General features: G+C 43.3%; 1 protein-coding gene across 2 annotated transcripts in view; it reads right to left on the reverse strand.

Moving 5' to 3' along the window:
* Positions 1-21857, reverse strand: part of LOC145349910 (receptor tyrosine-protein kinase erbB-4-like) — a 1005257-nt gene that overhangs the window by 20219 nt on the left and 963181 nt on the right. The window contains exon 27 of one of the 2 annotated variants that reach the window (XM_080198569.1): positions 2833-3079. In XM_080198569.1, the coding sequence (XP_080054695.1) occupies positions 2833-3079 (247 nt within the window). Of the gene's footprint in view, positions 1-2778; positions 3080-21857 lie in introns of both variants that reach the window. The other variant, XM_080198568.1, reaches the window with a different exon arrangement.

Below are 21857 nucleotides of genomic sequence, written 5' to 3' on the forward strand. Positions count from 1 at the left end.
TAATGTCGCATGACTAGCTCCTCCTTCACCTCCAGTCCTCACCGCTCAAGCTGCTAGAACCTGTAATGTTGCTTTGTGGAACTGAAAGAGGCAGACACTATTTTCCATACAGCAGAAAAGGGCTTAGGTTTTTGATTACCTGGCTCCCCACTGATGCTATTTCAACTGGAAGTTCTGTACCTGTACTGGCAAGACTAGTTCATCTCTCTATGCTTCTCCCATTCTGGAAGTCAGGGATACTGGATAAGTGGATTACACTACACCACCTGTTAACATCTGTAAGGAATACACCACTGAATTTTTAATTCAGTACTCTGGATTATGTGAAGCAATAGTTCTTATCTTCCCTGTGGTCTTTGTGCTGCGCCTCTTTCTTTCTATATTTCACTTTTATTGTATGAATACTGGGGCTATGTAGCAATGGGTCTTCTTGCATTTCGAGGGTGTATAAAAATAAACCAATCCCTTTCATTCACCCGGTCTTGAGTTTTCTGTGGGGTTATCAATAAAAAATGGAACACACCAAAACTGGGAGGTTGGGAAAAATGTCACTGCTCATGAAGAAAGAAATTAAAAAGCCAAAATCAGATTTCTTTTTAAAGGTAGTGAGAGGGGAAATCATGGCTGCTAAAAATAAAGCCTCTCTTATATGTAACACAGTGTAAATACAGTGGGAATGTTCCCTCTGTCACTGTGTGTGTTTGCATGTGAGTGGGTGTGGGTGTGTCAGTGTAAACACAATGGGAATGGTCTCTCTGTCACTGTGTACGTATGTGTGTGAGAGTCTGTGTGTGTCTGGGGTGTGTCAGTGTAAACAGTGGGAATGGTCCCACTGTCACTGTGTGTGTGTGTGTGTGTGTGTGTGTGTGTGTGTGTGTGTGTGTGTGTGTGTGTGTGTGTGTGTGTGTCTGTCTGTCTGTGTGGGGGGGTATGGGTGTGTGTGTGTGTGGCAGTGTAAACACAGTGGGGATAGTCCCTCTCTCATGTGTTTTTCTGTGTGTGTGTGTGTTTGTAAACACAGTGGGAATAGTCCCTCTCTCACTGCGTGTCTGTGTGCGTATGTGTGTGTCAGTGTATGTGTGTGTGTGTGCGTATGTATGTGTATGTCAGTATAAACACAGTGGGGATAGTCCCTTTCTCATTGTGTGTGTGACTCTGAAGGAGTATGTTATTGCTGTGTGTAGTGAGATGCTGCAAATCAATTTATTTCCATTTTAGAGTTGGAACTGGCTCTCGTTATTAGATCTCCTCCCTCCTTCGTCAGTAATGTATTCCTTGTCTTATTTGATTGTGCTGCCCACTTTAAAATTGAACAGTTATCGTGTTACTGCAGCCTGGAGAAAGAAAGCTTGAATGTATTTCATGCCTTTCACTGCATCTGAACATCCCAAAGCTTGTCAGTGTTTTTGAAGTGTAATTCAGTCTACGAGGTGTGACACCAAATCGTTCCGCAGCAAGGCCCCAAAAACAACAACCTGATCACGGACACATCTTCTGATTTCAAGTGTTAATTGAAATAAAAAGCTTGGGGCAAAACATGACAGAACTACTCCTGATCAGAAGGGGCACAATGCAGAATTTCCTCTATCGATCACACAAGGATGTGGTTGGGTTTGGTTTTATACACCCCGGGGACAGATTTTTAGGCCCATTTGCCATGGGACCCAATCCTGTTATGGTCACGAACTCTTGTGGGAGGACCATAACTGGATTTGCACTGGGCAGATCTCAGAATGAGATCCTCCCCACCTTTCCACCAACGACACTATCAAGTTCAGACCAAGTGAGGGTGTGAACCTGATTACAAGTAATTTAAATACATTTATATATTCGTAAACAGCTTTACACTGTTGCTTCAAGGGTTGACATATATTTCCCACCGGTGGCATAATGTCACATGGACAGGAATCAGTATCGTCCTCCAGCAGTTGAGATGGTGATGCCAGGGATGCAGAAGCCAGTGTAACCCCTGGGGGTAGTCAGAGCCCTGGCACCTGGCAATGCCATGGGGCTGTGCCAGGAGGTGGGGCGATGATGAGGGGCGTATCAATTGCCAGTGATATTGGGATGATTTCTGGCGCTGTTGAAGGAGGGCAGAGATTGCTGGTGGTGTTGCGGGGGGGAGACTGCTGGTGCTGGTGGGGAGGTGTGAGGTGGCCTAACGTCCACTGTAGAGGAACGAGGGGGGTCTGTCTCTTCACTTTGAAATTGAGGTGTCCTTTAAAAAAGGTATCCAGATCTCTATGGAACTGGTTTTACTGGTGTGATAGACATGTCACCACCACCAACCACCGCCCCCCCCTACCCACCAATCCACCCTCCCACCCTGTCCCCTCCCCCCTCAAGACTGACAGCACAAAACATGCCCTCCTCCCTGTCTTTCCTGACAAAGTCACAGAAGATCCAAAGAAAAAAGCTGGCTGTTTCTCTGGGGAGAAAAACGCCAGGTTTCAGTCAGTACCTGACACTTCATCATATTTTGGGAAAATTCCAGCCATTATTTATGTTATGCAACTCTCCTCCATACACAACATTTTCTCAGATTAATAATCCTGCTTTATCTGGAGACTTTGCTGTAGTTTCAGTCACGAGTTCTATTTCCTATAGTTCATACAGACTCTGTTTAAATAGACCCTGCTGATCATAGAGTCTATTTGCTCTATCTCCCAACCTGACGAAGTGATGTTGATAAAACAATGAATCCTTCTTGGTCCCTTCTGCCCAGGTCCCTTCCGCTCTCTTTCTCTCTTTTTCTCTTCACCAGACCATCCAACTTACCTGTGGCCTTTTTATCCTGAATGGGAGTCATGTAGCCATCCTCATCCAGCTCACCTCTCTGCCCACGCTCTGACAGGAAGACTGTGGGGTCTGCGCTGTATCGTTGGGTGGCGCTGTCTTCCCGCGGGCGTGGCGGTTGCTTCCTCAGCGTCCCGTTACAACATGCATCGTCAAACACCTCCAGTGATGAGGCTGCGCCCTGATCTTCCAGCGTGGTGGAGCCAACACAGGGGGGTGGCCGACTGTGCAGAGTCAACCCTTCTTCTGGCCCGAAGATCCCCTCACGGTACACAAACTGATTCTGTCGCAACAGAAGAAAATAATGTAAGCAAATTGTATTTACATACTATTTATAATGGAGGAAAACATCCTAAGATGGGTCAAAGTGGGAGGCTTTAAGAAAGAATAGAGTCATAGAGGTTTACAGCATGGGAACAGACCCTTCAGCCCAACTTATCCATGCTGCCCCTTTTTTAACCACTCAGCTAGTCCCAATTGCCCGCATTTGGTCCATATCTCTCTATATCCATCTTACTTATGCAACTGTCTAAACGCTTTTTAGAGGACAAAATTGTATCTGCCTCTACCACCTCTGGCAGCTTGTTCCAGACATTCACCACCCTCTGTGAAAAAATTGCCCCTCTGGACCCTTTTGTATCTCTCCCCCGTCACCTTAAACTACGTCCTCTAATTTTAGACTCCCCTACCTTTGGGAAACGATACTGACTATTTAGCTGATCTGTGCCCTTCATTATTTTATAGACATCTATAAGATGACCCCTAAGCCTCCTATGCTGTGAGGACATTATTCAGTCATCTTGCTTGTTTCACTCAGATGATAATTGATCTGTATCTGAACTGCAGGTTCCAGAAAGCTTAACACCCAAGCCTATTAAACTCTTGAAAATTTCAATTGACCCTCAACCTCAATAGTTGTTTCTAGGGTAGAAATCTAGAGTTCTATTATTCTTTGTGCGAACAACTGTTTCTTGTTATCAGCCCTCAACTCTAATTCTAATATTATACATCTTGTTCTGGGTTCCTCAACCAGAGGACATATCACAGAACCACAGAATTGTTACGGAGCAGAAGACCATTTGGCCCATCATATCTACACCAGCTCTTCAAATGAACATTATGACTTGTTGTCATTCATCTACCTTTTCACCTTACCCCTGCACATTAGATAGTGGGCAATAAGAGCTCACATGAGGAGAGATTTATAAAGTTATTGAGAAAGTACAAAATATACAGCAGGTGACAATATGGGGAATAATGACTAGACTGTGACAGGAGGGGGCAGACCATATACACATAAGGGTGTATCAGCAAATAGGTTCTCTAGTGCTTCCTGGGTTGTAGAGGTTTCTTGTATTAGGAAAGGTTAAGCAGGTTAGTCCTATACTCATCATTTAGAAGAATGAGATGTGATATCATTGAAACATATTGGATTCTGAGGAGGTTTGACAGGGTGGATGCTAAGAGGATGCTTCACCTAGTGGGGGAATCTAGAATTGGGGCCACAGTTTCAACATAAGGAGTTTTCCATTTAAGACGGAAATGAGGGGAATTTCTCCTTTCAGAGGGTCATTAATCTTTGGAATTCTCTACCTCAGGGAACAGTGGAAGCTGGATCATTGAACATATTAAAGGCTGACAGATTTTTGATCCACAAGGAAGTCAAGCATCAGGGAGGGCAGGCAGGAATGTGGAGTGAAGGTCACAATCAGATCAGCCATGATTTTATTGAATGTGGATCAGGCTCAGGGGCCAAATGGCCTTACTCTTGCTCTTATTTATGTTATGTTTTTATATTATGAAGAAATCCAGACCTTATGTCCTAGTCTTTATGCGAACGTGCGAGTACTAAAGATAGAGCAATGGTGGAGCGCAAGGGGCTGGGATTTGAGGAGCATAGAGATTGCGAAGGGTTGTAGGAAGTTATAATGCAAATGAAGTTGCACTGATTAAACAACGACATTCCTTCACCTTCCTCACATGGACTATGCTGTGGGTAAAACTGCTAGCATTGTTCCATATCAAAGCCCAATATTGTGCAGAATCATAGTCAACAGGTGTAGTCCGCATCCAGTCCAAAATGCACAATGAATATAATGATGTGACACTTGATTAAAATGGGGCTGCATATTGCAGCTGTTTTATAGAGCTGGAAAGATTTTACATTGGCGGGGTTGGTGGTAAGTGGATGCAGGTGGGAATAATGTGATTGGCCAGCTCCTAAGTGAAGACAGCCAGAACTTCTCAGGTTATTGATGTGTTGTAATCATTCTCAGCTGACGGAAATTACACCAAATTCCTCCTCAACTGATGGAATAGCTCCCTCTCATTTTTACATTTTAAACTTAATGAGGGCAAAATTGGCCCACGCTGGGCTGTCGGAACTGCCACACACAATCAATGGGACTGAACACTCAGTGAGTTTTCATTTTCTTTCCTGGGATCTGGGTGTCGCTGACAAGGGCAGCACTTATCGCCCAACCCAATTGCCCTTGAGAAGGTGGTGGTGAGTCACCTTCTTGAACTGCTGCAGTCTTTATGGAGCAGCTACACCCTTAGTGCAGTTCCAGGATTTTGATCCAGCAACAGTGAAGAAATTGTGGTATACTCCCAAGTCAGAATGGTGAGTGGCTTGGCAGGGAACTTGCACGTGGTGATGTTCTCTTGCACCTGCTGCTCTTGTCATTGAAGCTGGTGAAGGTCACAGGTTTGGAAAGTGCTTTTGAAGAAGGTTTGAGCAGTCAATGTCTTTGCCTGTTTCACATTTCGTGAGTGTTCCCAATTTCATCCCCCAATATCAATGAGGGGATTTCAACCCCTCATCGCAAGTCCACTACATATGTTCACAGGGCAGGTTTGATATCCAATGTTTTAGCATTGGAAACGTGAGGAAAACACTCAGCTGCTAATTTTGCCTCCTGCCTGAGCTCTAACAGATGAGAATGGTGCCAGTCAATGATCCAAATCTGTGATCCCCTTGGTCTTTGTTCACATTGTTGGAAAAAAAGTAATGTGTAAATGTTGGAATTTATTAAGAGTGGGAATTCTTCGAAGTTTATTTATTAGTCACAAGTAGGCTTACATTAACACTGCAATGAAGTTACTGTGAAAATCCCCTAGTCACCATATGACTCGTGTTGGGTGAGAATATATCAGATTGAAACTTAATTCAGCATCTTGATTCTTATTTAGAACTTCAAAACTGTGAAAGAAACGGGAACTTGGTTAACTGAAACTGCCTCTCAGTGCAACAAACTGTCATCCAGCTCAAAGTGGTTGTCTGAATAAATGCCAATTACTGTGAGCGGGAAGCTGAGGGCCACTTGGAACTTGGATGTGGCTCAAACAGATTTAAGTCAATAGAATCTGCTGACAGAGTGGTGGCAAATACAATGCATCATAAATAGAGTGAAAGTTGGGATCCAAAGTTGGAAAAGCTCAGCAGGTCGGGCAGCATCTGTGGGGAGAGAAACAGAGTTAACATTCCGAGTCTTTCTAAAAAAAATACTTTGTCAGAATTCTTCAGACTCTTCTTCTCTCTTGAAGAAGTCATATCCGACTCAAAACATTAACTCTGTTTCTCTTTCCACAGATGGAACATAGGAACAGGATTAGGCCATTCAGTTTGTTTAGTCTGCTCTCCCATTCAATTAGATCATGGCTGATCATCTACCTCATTTTCCCATACTATCCCCATATCTCTTGATCCCTGGGTATTTCCAGCGCTTTCTGCTTTTATTTTGGATTTCCAGCATCTGCAGCATTTTACTATATTGTAAAAGTTGGGAATTTGGTGTGAGGCAGAATGAAGTGCTGCTGTGTGCCCCCAATCCTTAATGGTTCATGTAAGCTTGGGGCAACAAATATTTTAAATTGTTGATCAGTGTTAGTGCTTAGTACAAGCTAGTGTGCAGCAAATAAAATTCAACAACAAGCTAAAAAATGGATATAAATAATTTGGGCTAAGAAATAGCAGAGCAGACTTTGTGCCTTGAATTTGTGCACAGCAAGACTGTGCCAAGCAATCACATCTGCAGCAGATATCTCAGTTTCTCAAGCGCTGGAGTGTGAGTTGGAGACATAAGGGAAGGGGAGCAGTACCTGGTCTGTCTGTTTCAATCTTCAGTCATAACTCAGTAGTGATTTCAGTCACTACCATGGGTGGTACAGTTGCAGAGTGGTTAGCACTGCTGCTTCACAGCTCCAGGAACCTGGGTTCGAATCCCAGCTCGGGTCACTGTCTGTGTGGAGTTTGCACATTCTCCCTGTGTCTGTGTGGGTTTCCTCTGGGTGCTCCGGTTTCCGCCCACAGTCCAGAGGTGTGCGGGCTAGGTTGATTGGCCATTCTAAATTGCCCCTTAGTGTCCTGGGATGCAAAGATTAGAAGAATTAGGGGGTAAATATGTAGGGATATGGGGATAGGACTTGGGTGGGATTGTGGTTGGTGCATACTTGATGGGCCGAATGGCCTTTTTCTGCACTGTAGGATTCTATGATAATACTAACTCGTAGAAAGGGGGCTAATATGATCAGTGGTGTACAGAGTAAGGGAAACCTAGGTGAGATGGGGATCAAAGATCTGCAGAACCTCCAGAGAACCTATCTAACAGATACAAATTTACCTGCTGCCTGTGAGGATCAAGATAAAGACTCTTGGAAGGACAGCCAGAATGTGGACCATAGAACCTTGGAGCAAGAAGCAGCCCAGAGATGGGAAGAGGAGGGGGAAGGATAAAGTGGCAGTTGTAGGAGATTCAATAATTAGGGGACAGAGAGCGACCTTTGTAAACAGGATCAAGAGTGTCACATGGTATGTTGCTTTCCAGGTGAGGGACATCTCAAAATGACTTGAAAAGACATTGGAGAGGGAAGAGTTTGTTGTTGCTGAGTTTTATGCAGTTGTTTTCCTCCCTGTTGAGACCAGCAACATAAGGAAGAGCAGGCAACAGGACCTGGTTGGAGACCACCAAGAACTAGAAGCTAAATTAAAGTATAGGAACTTAAGGGTTACGATTCTGCATTTTTTTATTACCTGTGCCATATGCAAATTGTCAAATCAGTAAGCAAGTTAGGGAGGTGAACACATGGTTGGAGGAGTAATGTGGGAAAGACAGGTTCCATTTAATAGAATCACTGAAACCAATAGTGGGACCAGAAGGAACTATACCCAGGGTTCAGCTGGGAGTAGGGTTCGAGCAGAAAGAATAAAAAGGACGGTTACCAAGGATTTAAACTCATTAATGCTGGAGGCCAAAAAGGTCGTATAAACAATTGTTCAAAAACCAACAAGAGGAAAGGGAATAGAGTAACAGTTAGAAATTGTGCTTTGAGTGCTACTGGTAAAGGGAAACCCAGAAGTTGTAAAATAATTAAATCTGGAGAGAGGAATAAGAAACATGACTAAAACACTAACAGTGGAGGACAGGTTATGGTGCGTCCCCAAATAAGCATACTTTATACAAAAACAAGGAGGATAAGGAATAAATTTATTTAACTGCAGACACAAACTTAACTTAGAGGGTTTGACATGGTGGTCATTACTGAGATATAGCTACAAGACCATCAAGACTAGGTAATAAACATACCAGGTTATAATGTCTACAGAAAAGATCAGGAAAATGTGAGAGGCAGATGAGTCATTTGAGTAATGAAGGGTGAATTCTTTTAAATGAGGCTGGAAAATATAATAATGTAAACAGGCAGTGAAAACCTTATGAGTAGAATTAAAACAGTACTACTGAAAAAAGCAGTATGCTGTCAAAACTTTTCATCTTTCACTCTTCAGAATGCCAACTTTAAAAGGGACCAAAAATTTATATCGCATGAGAAAAGAGGTGCTGGCTGGTTGGACAGCCAGCTGTGATTGGTCAAGATATTGCCATGACAAATGCATTAGGGAATTATTATTCCCCTATGCTTTGTTTGAATGGCTTGTATGAATATATGTAATTTCTAGCAAGTCTAAAAGCTACATTGTGAGCCTAATTGATAATCTTAAATTGGTTATTAGTTTTAATTTAAGATGAAGAAAATAATGTCCTTAAAGAGAAACAAACTCCCAGGGTCAGACGGTTTCCATCCCAGGGTTTGAAAAGAAGTAGGCGAGTACCTTGCAAATGTCCCAAATACAATCTTCCAAAGTTCTTTCAATTTGGCTGCGATTCTTTTGGATTAGAAAATTGTGCATGTTATTCTGCCAGTGAAGTAAGGTGATAGAGGGAAACCAGGGAATTATAGATCAGTTAGCCTGACAGCTGTTTTCAGGAATTTGCTAAAGTCTAAGCTGAAGATAGGGCAATTCAACATCATAAAAATATTCAGCTGATCACTGAGAGCCAGCATGGATTTGGAAAAGGTAGATTGTGGCTGACAAATCTGTCTGAATTCCTTGAAAAACTGATTAAAACAATGGGCAGGGTGATGTATATGGATATTAGAATGCATTTGATAAAATCCCTCATAACAGATGGTTAGCTATAGTTGAAGCTGACAGAATTGAAGACAAACTATTGACCCACTTAGGAAACCGGCTGTGTCAGGAGACAGAGTAACAATAATGTGCAGAATTGGCAGAAGGTGACGAGGGATATCTTGAGAGGATTTCTGTTGGTATATTTATTAACACTTGGATAATGGGACAGACAGCTAAGTTTATCCAAATTTGCTGATCATGCAGAGATAGAAGGCATTTTACTTTTTACTAATTTATAGTACATACACCTTGCTGGTTGGCCCAACATTTATTGCCTGCCCCTAATGGCTCTCCATTTCAGGGTGCACTTGAGAGTCAACCACATTGGCCTGGACCACACGTAGGTCAGACCGGGTAAGGACGGCAGATTTCCTTCCCTAAAGGGCATTAGAGAAGCAGATTTTTTTTAAACAACAATAGTTTCATGATGATCATTAGACTTTTTAAATTCCAGGCTTTGTTGAATTCGTATTTTACCATCTGCCATGGTGGGATTTGAACCCAGGTCCCCAGATCTTGCGCTAGATTACTAGTTCAGTGACAATACCACAACGCTATCACGTTCCTGGAGTGTAGATGGAAGCATAACATTACAAAGCGATAGCAAATGGATTAAGTGAATGGACAAAACCGTGTTGAATTAATTTAAATGTTGACAAATGTGAGTTAATCCACTCTAACTGTAAAAAATGGTGAACCAATGGTGGTCCAAAGAGTCTTGGGGGTCCAGGTATAGAGATCATTAAAATGTCATGAACAGGTCCAGAAAATTATCAGAAATGCTGATGGGATGCTGGGCTTTATATCAGGATGACTAAAATACAAGGGGTAAAAGTCGTGTTACAGCTATACAAAGCCCTAGTTAAACCACAGCTGGGTATTGTGAGCAGTTCTGGGGAGGATATACTCGCTCTGGAGGGAGTGCAATGTAAATTTACCACAATGTCAACTGGACTTCAGGGGTTAAATTACTAGGAGCGATTACACAAACTGGAGTTGTATTTCCTGAATTTAGAAGCTTAAGGGGTGAATTGATTTAAGTTTGCAAGATATTAAGAGGAACAGATTGGGTAAATCGAGAGAAACTGTTTCCATTAGCTTGGAAGTCAAGGAATAGCAGCAGAGCAAAAAAAATAGAGGCAGATCTTTCAGGGGTGAAATTACAAAATATATCTTCACACAAAGGTGGTAAAAGTTTAGGGCTCTTCTCTGTAACTGGCAACTGATGCCAGATCAATTGTTACATTTATATGTGAGATTGAAGGTGTTTTGTTGAAAGTTGTTAAGGGATAAGAGGCAAGGGTGGATTCCCCAGGGGCCAGTTTGAAGCACGTTGCTTCTCTTAATGTATGTACATGACTTAAACTTTGGTGTACAAGGCACAATTTAACATTTGCAGCTGACACAAGACTTGGAGGTATGGTGAACTCTGAGGAGGGTCGTGATGGACTGCAAGAGGTTATAGATAGGTTGTTAGAACAGGTTGGGAAGAAAGACATAGTGATATATGGGAGGAAAAATGAGGGTCAAAAATGTAAACTAAAAGGTACAAGGGTACTATTGTAAAAGGGGTGCATGAACAGAGAGGCCTGTGCACAAAGTATTGGAGACGGAAGGGCAGGTAAAGAAAGTGGTTTAGAAGGCAGACAGAATCCTGGCTTTATAAATTGAAGTGTAGAGTACAGAAACAAAGAAGTTGGATGCACCTTTGTACAACACTGGATATCATGGACACTGTATTTTAGGAAGGTTATGAGTGCTTTAGTGGGAGTGTGGAAAAGATTCATGAGAATGGTTGCAGGGATGAGGAATTTCAGTTAACTTGTTGATAAATTGGAGAAGCTTTGAGTTAGCAACAGCATCCTGAGCATGTTAGCATTTCTGCCTCATAGCGCCAGAGAGCTGGGCCGCAATTTTCCCATCCTATTTCTGTTGGGTCGGGGTGGGAGATGCACATCGCTGGCCTTGTTCCGGGATTTGCGCATGTGCCGGGAACGCACTTGCATCTCCCAGAGCAAGTGAACAGTCGCAGGCCAGACCACACTGGAAACCGGCAGGAAGTCATTTAAATCCGTTTTTAATATGTTTTAAATGTCTTTTGAATGTAAGTATTGGGAACTTACCGGTCCCAATTGAATCTCCCACCCTGCCAGAAGTACTTCATTCCATTAGGGTTTAGACCAGCTCCTGATGGTTGGGGAACGAGTGGGAGACCCCCAAGCTGGCAGCAAACAGGGAGTCTGACAGATTGGGGCCACTGCTCATGGGCAAAGTTCCAGAACTGTCAAACTCCAGCATGAATAGGCCCCGCACCCTGCCTGGGCTTTTAGTGAGACTTACGATTGGGACCTCTGCAGTGCACAGAGTGGGGAGATTCAGGTGAGAAGTTGAACTGACAAAACAGTCGGGATCTAGAACAGTTTTCCCACCAATTCAGTGCTTTTGGGAGAACTGCAACCCTGAGTTCAATTCCAGCTTTTGGTGACTGTGGGGACTTTGCACATTCTCCTGTGTTTGCGTGGGTTTCCTATGGGTTCTCTGGCTTCCTCTCACACTCCAAAGATGTGCACGTTAGATGGATTGGCTGTGCTAAATTGTCCCTTAGTGTCCAAAAGTTAGGGGGGATCAATGGGGTAAATCTGTGGAGCTACGCGGATTGAACGGTTAAGTGGCTCTGTCGGAGAGTTCGTGCAGACTAGATGGGCCAATTGGCCTCCTTCTGCACTCTAGGTATTCTGTAGGGGCGATGTTACAGAGATGTCACTCATGGAGAGAGGATGGCTGGGTAGTATCACAGAAGACAGCTCTAGCTGTCCGTTGGTCTTATCTAACTGTTGTTAATAATCAGCATGTAAATAAATGTTTTTGGAATAAAAGCCATTGCCTCCAGACGGATAACTCGTCGAATAAGAAGCTAATGAATCCCAAAGCAAACCCATGGTGACAGCAGATTGTTTTCCTTAGAGATTTGATCGAGGTGTTCAATATTAAGTGTGGCCTAGATGATATGGTGTTCCTATTGGCGTAAGATTGTGACCCAAAGAACACAAATTTAAAGTAATTGGCAAAAAGAATCAAAGGAAAATGAGGAAAAATCTTTGGGGCTACAATCTGAAATGACCAACTGAAAGGATGATAGCATGGATTCAACTGTGACTTTCAAAAGGGAATTCAATAAGTGCCTGAAGGGAAATTATTTGCAGGGCTATGGGGAAAAAGTGGGAGAGTAGGGCTAGCTAAACTGCTCTTGCAGTGGGCTGGTCTGGGTTGGACAAATAGCCTTCTGTGCTGTGACCATTCTATGATTCTATGGTATTCTCATATTCTAAATGGAGTTAAGTTGCAGAGCAGCTAAGATGCATCATGGAAATGGTTTGAGGAGCTGAATGATTTAGTCCTGTTCCTACATTATTATCCCTTAGTGTGTGATCCCCTCGGTCTGTAATTTCCCTGTCAGTTATTCTCTAGTGAGTGAACTGGCCAAAGTGGAGCTGTGACAGAGACACTTAGACAATAGGTTGATTTACTGAGGAATTGCTGCATCTGAACAACCTTATTCATTGGCCACAACTATTGGAAACTGTAAAGAAATATTTGCATTTGTGGAGAACCTTTCAGAACTCCAGAACGATCCACAATACTTTACAGCCAATTGAGTACTTTTTAAAAGTATGTTCACTATGTAATGTAGAGAACTCAACAGCCAACTTCCACACAATGATCTGTATTGGGGATGTTGATTTAGGGATAGATACAAGCCAGGATACTGGGGATGCTCCCCCTGCCCTTCTTCAAAATAGTGCTGTGGGATATTAAAAGTCCACTGAGGGGACAAATACCATTTTGATTTAACAGCTCATTAACAGCCACCGTCACCTCAAGGGGGACAACAATCATTTGTTAGGCATGGTTCATTAGGGCCAAGTCCCCACAGGAGCTCCTGCCAGGAAGGGGTTAATTCCAGGGTGGGATTTTCCAACCTCACTGGCTCCAAAACCGGAAAATCCCACCCACGATCAACAGACCTTTCCATGGTCTGCCCCTTGCCTGCTCCAATTTCCGTGGTGGCCAGGAAGGCAAAAGTCCAGCAAATGTCTTTGAAATATATCAAACCTGAGGAGTTGTGACAGAGTGGATGTGGAAAAGATGTTTCCTCCTGTGGGAGAACTAAGGGTCACTGGTTAAAAACAGGGGATCGCCTATTTAAAACAGAAACGAGGCAAAAGCTTTTTCAGAATAATGTGAGTCTTTGGAACTCTCTTCCTGAAAAGGTGATGGAAGCAGAGTCTGAATATTTTTAAGGCAGAGGTGGATAGATTCTTGGTGAGCAAGCTGAGGGGGAGGGTGGGGGGTTGATAGATTATCTGGAAGAGACAGGATGCAGATCCGAAGTTACTATTAGATCAGCCATAATCTTATTAAGTGGCGGAGCAGGCTTGAGGGACTAAATGGCCGACTCCTGCTTTTTGTTTGTATGTTCAAAAAAAGGGGTAGGGGTGAAAGCTGGTAGAGAACGGAAAATATTTCAGTCAATTAAAAGTGAGTAAGAGTGTCTTAATGAGAGAAAAATATTTTTTAAATGCACATTGTGCCTTTCAGATCGTTAAGAAATCCCAAAGTTCCTTATAGCCTTTATAGTTTATTTACTTTTGAAGTATAGTTACTGTTGTGCTGTAAAAATGTAATCCTTTTAATTCTCTTTATATATTAGGCATATGTTAATCTGATTAGAGAGTACAGCGTGCGACAATATACTGTTCTGGGTACAGAAATATTTCCACACTTCTTTCAAACATTCATCACAGGCAACGCTCAACACTTGAAAGAAAAAGACCCTTCTGGTGGTGGAAGTTTCATTTCACCAAGAGTGTACAGAACACATCAGTAACCTTGTCATGCCTCACTGAGATTTCAGATGCGCTTCCACTAGCTGTCTTACATGGACTAGTGTCACTGCCCGGGAGAACAGATCTACTTTTATCGATGTCATAGTCTCTTCCCAAACCAACTGCTTCGACAGTTGTTTGGCATCTTCCTCTGAAAAGCTGTCATTCAGTGAGGCTTTATTTGTAAGGATCATTAATTGACACATTGAGACGATTTAATTTGGAGGTCCATTGAGGGAGGATGGAAACAATCCTGACATCTGCGATGTGCTTTTTCCCCAAAGTGCTACAAATATCCGGTGAATAAAAAACTACAAGCCTGCTGGTTATCAAACTGAATTCTCTCTCTCACTTTCTGTCACGTCCCTGTGTCATTATTATTTCAGCTGGTTACTGGGCACAGAATGCACTAACCTTTCAGTGATAGTTTTCAAACAGGTAGCGTTGCTCTGCTGCCCTCAAAATGGAATCTGAAGTGGTAACAGTTTGCCATTAAGTATGATGATCTGCAATTGGACATTTCTCTCCATGTCAAGCACGTGAAATTCTCACGTCATGACCAAACAAGTGCCAATTTTCCAGCCGCCTTATTATAATTCAGGCTGGAAAAGAGAACTCTCTGCCAATTATTTGTGAAATCCAAAACTCCAACCTTGAAGTTTAGAGCAGGGTATAGTTGGTAGATGCCAGGTGAGGTGCAGCGGAGGGGAGGTCCTTTCTCTGCAGCCATTGGCTTTTATTTCTTGGCAGTGCTTGTTGCAGTTCTAATATTTTCCTCTGGTCAGAGGTAGAAACCTTGAAGCTTGGATTTTTTTGATTCTCTTTGAGTTTTAACTCCTGCCAGTGTGAAACTACTTTGTGCTAAAATTAGGAAAGGAAAATAATAAATTGGGCATTTTATGCAACATTAACTGTTATCGAAATGTGTAATTGCATGTGACCCTAACGCAGCTTCTGATCCAGGCTCTTCCCTCCAACTGTAGCATGCATCTCATTCCTCCTTGGCTGTTGCCTTTCCAAGGGCCTTCCCTGCCCGGCATACAGCCAGACTTCTTGGGGGTGGGGAGGCGGGGTGGTGGGGAGGCAGTTTAGCATCCGTGTGTGCTACTAAATTCTCTGAATTGATGTCAGTTCTGGGCGTCTGTTACAGGCTCTGGACTTTTGCATGAGTGAATCTCTGCACATGTGCAGTTGTGTGTTGGTGGCCATTTTGCCTCGCCATGTTGCGTTGGCAGGAGACATGTTATTTTTAGGAGTTTAATTTTGTTTTCATTTGGCAGCAATAGCTTTCCTCCACTCCTATTAACGACTGACAAGATACTTGGACTGCTTCCAGTACATCAGGCCTATTATCTTTGCCCACTCACTCTGAGACAAATCAAGAGCCCATCTCATTTGAATTAACAGACCTCATCATTTCACAATAGTAATCCTCTAATGCCATTAGGAACTCCATCGCTCTGCAGTTCTTTTCCTTCATTCTAATCATTTTCTGAAACTCTGAACTGACCTTACATTTACCGAACTTGTTCTGGAAAATTTTCAGGGATGTTTTCAGAGACTGTATGTTGACCCTGACAAACAGTAACACAGTTTCCTATCTCACATTCATTTCTGCTGGTTCTCAATCTGTCAGTTGATTCCTTTTTTCAGCACAAGTGATATAAGCTGAAGTGACTAAGCATTACATTACTGCCCAATTTGACTGCATTTACTGGAGTGGCACCCAATCTGATAATGCTTCAACTTTTAAATTCTCATTCTTATGTTCAAATTCCTCCATGGCATCTGCCCTGCCTATCTCCGTGACTTCCCTACGAACCTTGAAGAACCCTGTGCTCCTCCAATTCCAACTTGTTTCCCCATTGTTGATGGTGGTGCCTTCACCTAGCTCTGGAATTACCCCTCCTCCCAAACCTCTCAGCCTTTCTACTTCTCTGTCCACCATGAAGACACTCTTATAAGCTATCTCTTTGCCAAGCTTTTCATCATCTGTCCTAACCTCCTATGTGGCTGGCTAAAGTGCTTTGGGATGTTTTGCAATGTTAAAGAACTATATAAATGCAACCAAAAGAGAAATTACTGGAAAATCTCAGCAGGTCTGGCAGCATTTGTAAGGAGAGAAAAGAGCTGACAGCTTTGACAAAGGGTCATCTAGACTCAAAGTCAGTTCTTCTCTCTTTACAAATGCTGCCAGACCTGCTGAGATTTTCCAGCATTTTCTCTTTTGGTTTCAGATTCCAGCATCTGCTGTAATTTGCTTTTATATAAAATCAAGTTGTTCTGATTTTTACCTTCATCAGATGCCTGATACCTGTCATTGGTGATAGGATCATGACAGGTATCAGGCATCTGAAGACAGCAAGGAACTGTCTTTTTGCCTTTGAACTTTTGGGCCAACTAGGTAGATTGAACTGTCCTGTTCCAGTCATGTACACAGTACTGTTGACATGTCCTGGATCACTCTCCTTTTTGTAGTCTATCAATGTCAGTCTCTTTCCAGAATCTTCACAATTATCACAGTGATACCAAAAGGAACAAAGACTGCCAAAGCGACTGGAAAGTGACAGATCTCCTCTGAAGGTTCCAAGTAGGAGAAACAATCAATGTTTATGGTCTCTAAATATTTCAAAATGTTTGACTTTGTTGAAAGTTTTTTTTCCCCTTTGGTGATTCTGTGAGTACATCTTTGGAATGACAGGTACAGGCTGTACTGGAGCAGTGGACAAACGCAACATGGGGACACTGTTAATTTAAGCAGAGGGTTCTTTGAATATCATCACCAAAAGTAAAGTGATCGGCTAAAGAAACTGACAAGGTGAACACTGATCTTAGCATTAGTTAGCACCTCCAGGACAGAAAGAACAGACCCTTACTGAACTTTAGCCTCATGAGATAATGTACTGTCACTTTCACTCACACTGAGATGGCAAAATGATCTCTTAGAACAGACATGCCATCTTCAGAAAAGAAACAAAACAGCAAGTACACTGAAGCTTCCCAGTGAGCTAGCTGGCCGATACCATCATGTTCAAGAACACCTTAACAATTAAACTACAGTTTAATTTGTCCAACGACTGAGAAGCATTATGAATAGCGATCATTTTGCACAAGTGACTGAATCCTTTTACCCACACCACGATCCATTGTCCAAATATTCCTCTCTGCAATTACCCCATTGTCCAAATACTCCACTCTGCAACTACCCCATTGTCCAAATACTCCGCTCTGTAATTACCCCATTGTCCAAATACTCCACTCTGCAATTACCCCATTGTCCAAATACTCCGCTCTGTAATTATCCCATTGTCCAAATACTCCACTCTGCAATTACCCCATTGTCCAAATACTCCACTCTGCAACTGCCCCATTGTTCATATACTCCACTCTGCAATTACCCCATTGTCCAAATACCCTGTTGTCCAACTACTCCACTGTGCACCCTATTGTCCAGGTACCTCTCAGTCCAGTTGCTTCACTGTCCAATTATTCCACTGTCAAGTCACTCCACTCTCTCGCAATTCCAAGGTTGCATGGTCCTATACACCAATGATATATTACTGTGTTACTTTCTCATCTCACTGCCCCATCAGCTCAAGGTTGTGTCCCTCATCGTTCTTTCATTCTACTCTCCTGTTCCTCAGTGCCCTGTCACCATACAATCCCATCACCTTGCTGTCTAATTATTCCATGGTCCAAGCACCTAACTGTCCTGTCATCAGCGCACTATCCAGGGATGCCACTCTCCTGTGGCCAAATTCTTGCATGGACATTGTTTCACCATCTTGGGAGATTGCCACTAACAATACAAGCACATAAAAGAATGTGTTAAAAGTTCCCAAGTCACTGGCATACTGGGTGGAATTTAATGCCCTCCCCCAACTGAATCTGAGTGTGGGGGAGTATTTAATTATGGATGGGGATCGTGTTACTTACCTTTCTGCCCTGATTAAGTTTCCTGCCCATGCTGCCAATTAAGGCCCTTGTCCAAAAAGGGCCATATCCTGTCATCACTGATATCCACTCAGTGCGGGCAGGGAGACTCGCCATGCAGGAAGCCTGGCAAACCCTGTTGAGGGTGCTTACGCTTTTCCGGGGCAGAGGGTGGACATTCAGTATCTGCTCGGGGGACCAGGCATTGAGTAGAGAGTGGGGCACTATGAGATACCAACCCCTTTTCCCCCCATTACCCCCAACTTATCACCCCCTATCTGTCTTGTGACCTGAGTCTCTTGGTAATCCTAGGCCCCGGAGGATGCTTCGCTAAAAGCTGTCACTGCTTCGCTGGCACTACTGGGCAACGCTCAGCTGTCAGCATCTGATTAACTGGAGTGGGGGCAGGATTTCCAACCCCAGTGTCCTTGATGCCTGGGAAGACCCACTGTCGTGTAGCTAAGTGCCTGATTTGCATGGCCTTCCTGAAAGGAGGTGTCACAGGGTTCTCCAACTGAAGGCCAAGATCCTCATTGCCTCCATTAAATACCATCCTCTGTTTGGAAGCTTCCTAAAGTTAACTTATGGAAGTCACATTAGAGCCACAGAGTGTGTCAGCCTAATACCATGATGCACACAATAGTGAAATTAGGTGGTTTATTACCAGAGGTACAGACACACATTTTCTGTTAATATGAAACAAAGATAGCTTTGTGTTGATGCAAATTGTGTATTTTCTGGGCTACAGCAATGGTTTACAAGACTATTTAATGTATTTAAAGAACATTGACAAGCAGCACTTGGCAGTCAATGGTGTGCTAAAAGCTCATCCAGTGTGAATAACTCAATAACTGTGTACCAATTTTCAATTTGCGAATGTTCCAGTTTGTTTTATAGGTCCCCTGCTTTAATCAGTTCTACACCAGCATAAAACATGCTTCAACATTCATTACATTGAGATATCATGCTGGGCAGAAGTAATTGCCTGAAGCGAAACTACTAGTCCATTCATTTGGATTTTGGATGTCTACTTAAACTACCCTGTCAAACAATATACTGTGGGTTCAAACATTTTATTGAAGAAGTGTTAGGCCAGTGTAGCATCAGAGTAAAACAAATCTCATTTGTCGACCTCTTTTCCTTTACTGTGCCAACAGATTTTCCTTCTGTGATAGCGTGGCCCCTTTTAAAGGGTGATCTTTCGTGGGCCATGTGTCCAGGCCAGAGCCAATGGAGTGCACGCACACAAACCTGGGCCAATTGGGAATCAAGGCAAACATTCCTGGGGTTGGAGGGTTTCAGTTGGAATCAATGCATTGTTAGGAATAGACCTGTACAGTTGTGCTGTTAAACCTTTCATTATAAATATCTCTTCTTATCAATAAATCCTTTAGTTAGTTATATGCCACATCAAGTCACTTCGAGTTATTACACTGGCAATGAGGAAAAACCAAATCCGTCATCAAAAGCCCGCAGAGCCAGGGGTTTGATTCCTGGCATGGGTCACTGTCTGTGTGAAGTTTGCACATTCTCCCCGTGTCTGCATGGATTTCCTCCAGGTGCTCTGGTTTCCTCCGATAGTCCAAAGATGTGCACGTTAGGTGGATTGACCAGGCTAAATTTCCCAAGTGTCAGGGGGACTAGCTAGGGTAAATGCATGGGGGTAGGGCCTGGGTGGGATTGTGGTTGATGCAGACTCGAGGGGCCCAACAGTCTTATTCTGCACTGTAGGATTCTATGATTCAAGATCTCCTATGTACACATCAAGGAGGTATTCCAGAGGGAACTTGGTCAGATAAAAGGGATTATAGCTAAAATTTTTTTGAACCCTGAGGCTATGCCTAGATTTTTCAGAGCTCAACCAGTGCCCTATGCCTTGCAGCAGAGAGTAGAGGTCAAACTGAAAAGACTGGAAGATTTGGTCATCACAAGCCTGTGCAGTTTTCAGAACACTCATTGTCCCCTTCCTGAAACTAAACTGTATGCTGAGGATCTGCAGGGAGTACAAACTAACAGAAAATAGGGGAGCCCAGATAGATAATTACCACATTCCCAGGAGTGCTAATTATCTATGCTAAATTAACAGGAGGCCTCAAATACACTGAGCTAGATCTAAATCTTGCTACTCAACAACTTGAATTGGAAGAAGACTCCAGAAAGTTAGTTGCAATAAATACCCACAAGGGGTTATATCAGTACACCCAACTGCCATTTGATGTCTGGTTAGCCTATGTCATTTTTCAGTGCACTATGGAGAACCTGTTACAGGGAATTCCCAAAATGGTGACATACTTGGACAATGTCCTAATTACAAGAATGCCTCCTGAAGAACATGGTGCAAACTTGGAAGAGGTCCTTAAGAGGTTTAAGGAAGCTGGTATATGGTTGAATCAGGTGGTGTGTTTTGAAGCTGAGGACGTAGCGTATCTTAGTTTCAAAGTGGATTGAAGGGGGTTGCATCCCCTTGAAGATAAGTTGAAAGCTATTAAGGGAGTGCCAACGTCTAGGAATGTGATCGAACTGAAGTCTTTCCTCGGGATGGTCAACTTCTGTGGAACTCTCCTGCCAAACATAGCAACAATTCTGAATCCCCTCTACAAGATTTTAAAAAAGCATCAGCAATGGAAGTGGGGCATCTTGCAGAACAAAGCTTTTGTCAAAGTCAAACAATTTACTGTTGCCATCACTGCTCGTACACTGACTCATCATTTGTGACACTTGCCATACGGAGTAGGAGCGATTCTGTCCCGCAGAATGGTGGATTGGGTGGATGCTAGGGGTATACTATAGGCCACCCAACAGCCTGAGGGCAGTGGAGGAAGGTATTTGTAGAGACATTTTAGATAGGTGCCGAAAGAATAGGGTGGTTGTAGTGGGTGACTTTAATCTTCCTGGAGTGAACAAAGAACAAAGAACAACACAGCACGGGAAACAGGCCCTTCGGCCCAACGAGCCCGCGCCGCCGTCCCACTGTCTCAGTGGATTGGAAGGTGCCTAGAGCTGGGGGTACGGATGGGGAGGAATTTGTAAAATGTGTGTTGGAAGGGTCCTTGGAGCAGTACGTAACTAGCCCGACAAGGGAGGGGGCTATACTGGATTTACTGTTGGGTAATGAGCCGGGGCAGGTGGTTGAGGTTGCAGTAGGCGAACATGTGGCTAACAGTGACCACAAGTCCGTCTACTTTAGGATAAAAATGGAAAGGGATGAGTGCCGACCGAAGGGGAGGGTGCTGAACTGCGAGCTATAGCCGGATTAGGAAGGAGCTGAATGATACTGATTGGGAGGGGTTGTTAGCGGGCAAGTCCACAGTTGGCAAGTGGGAGGCGTTCAAGGGCAAACTGATAATGTTGCAGGAAAGGCATGTGCCGGTAAAGAGGAAGGATGGGAAAGGCAGGATTAGAGAGCCATGGATCACAGGGGACATTGAGGACTTGGTCAGGAAGAAGAGGGCGGCATATATTAGGTTGAAACAACTAGGAATGGAGAGAGCGCTGGAGGAATATAGAGAGAGTAGGAGGGAGCTTAAAAGGGGAGTTAGAAGGGTGAAAAGGGGGCATGAAATGGCTTTGGCTGATAGGATTAAGGATAATCCAAAGGCACTTTACTCTTATATTAGGAGCAAGAGAGTGGTTAGAGGGAAAATTGGTCCTCTTAGGGATGAAGGAGGGGAGCTATGCATCGAGTCTGAAGGAATGGGGGAGATCCTGAATGAATACTTTGCATCGGTATTCACAGAGGAGAGGGGCTTGGTGTCTTGTAATGTCTTGGA

Source organism: Carcharhinus amblyrhynchos, chromosome 11 (assembly GCF_965287045.1).
Source record: "Carcharhinus amblyrhynchos chromosome 11, sCarAmb.v2.hapA, whole genome shotgun sequence".
NCBI lineage: Eukaryota > Metazoa > Chordata > Chondrichthyes > Carcharhiniformes > Carcharhinidae > Carcharhinus > Carcharhinus amblyrhynchos.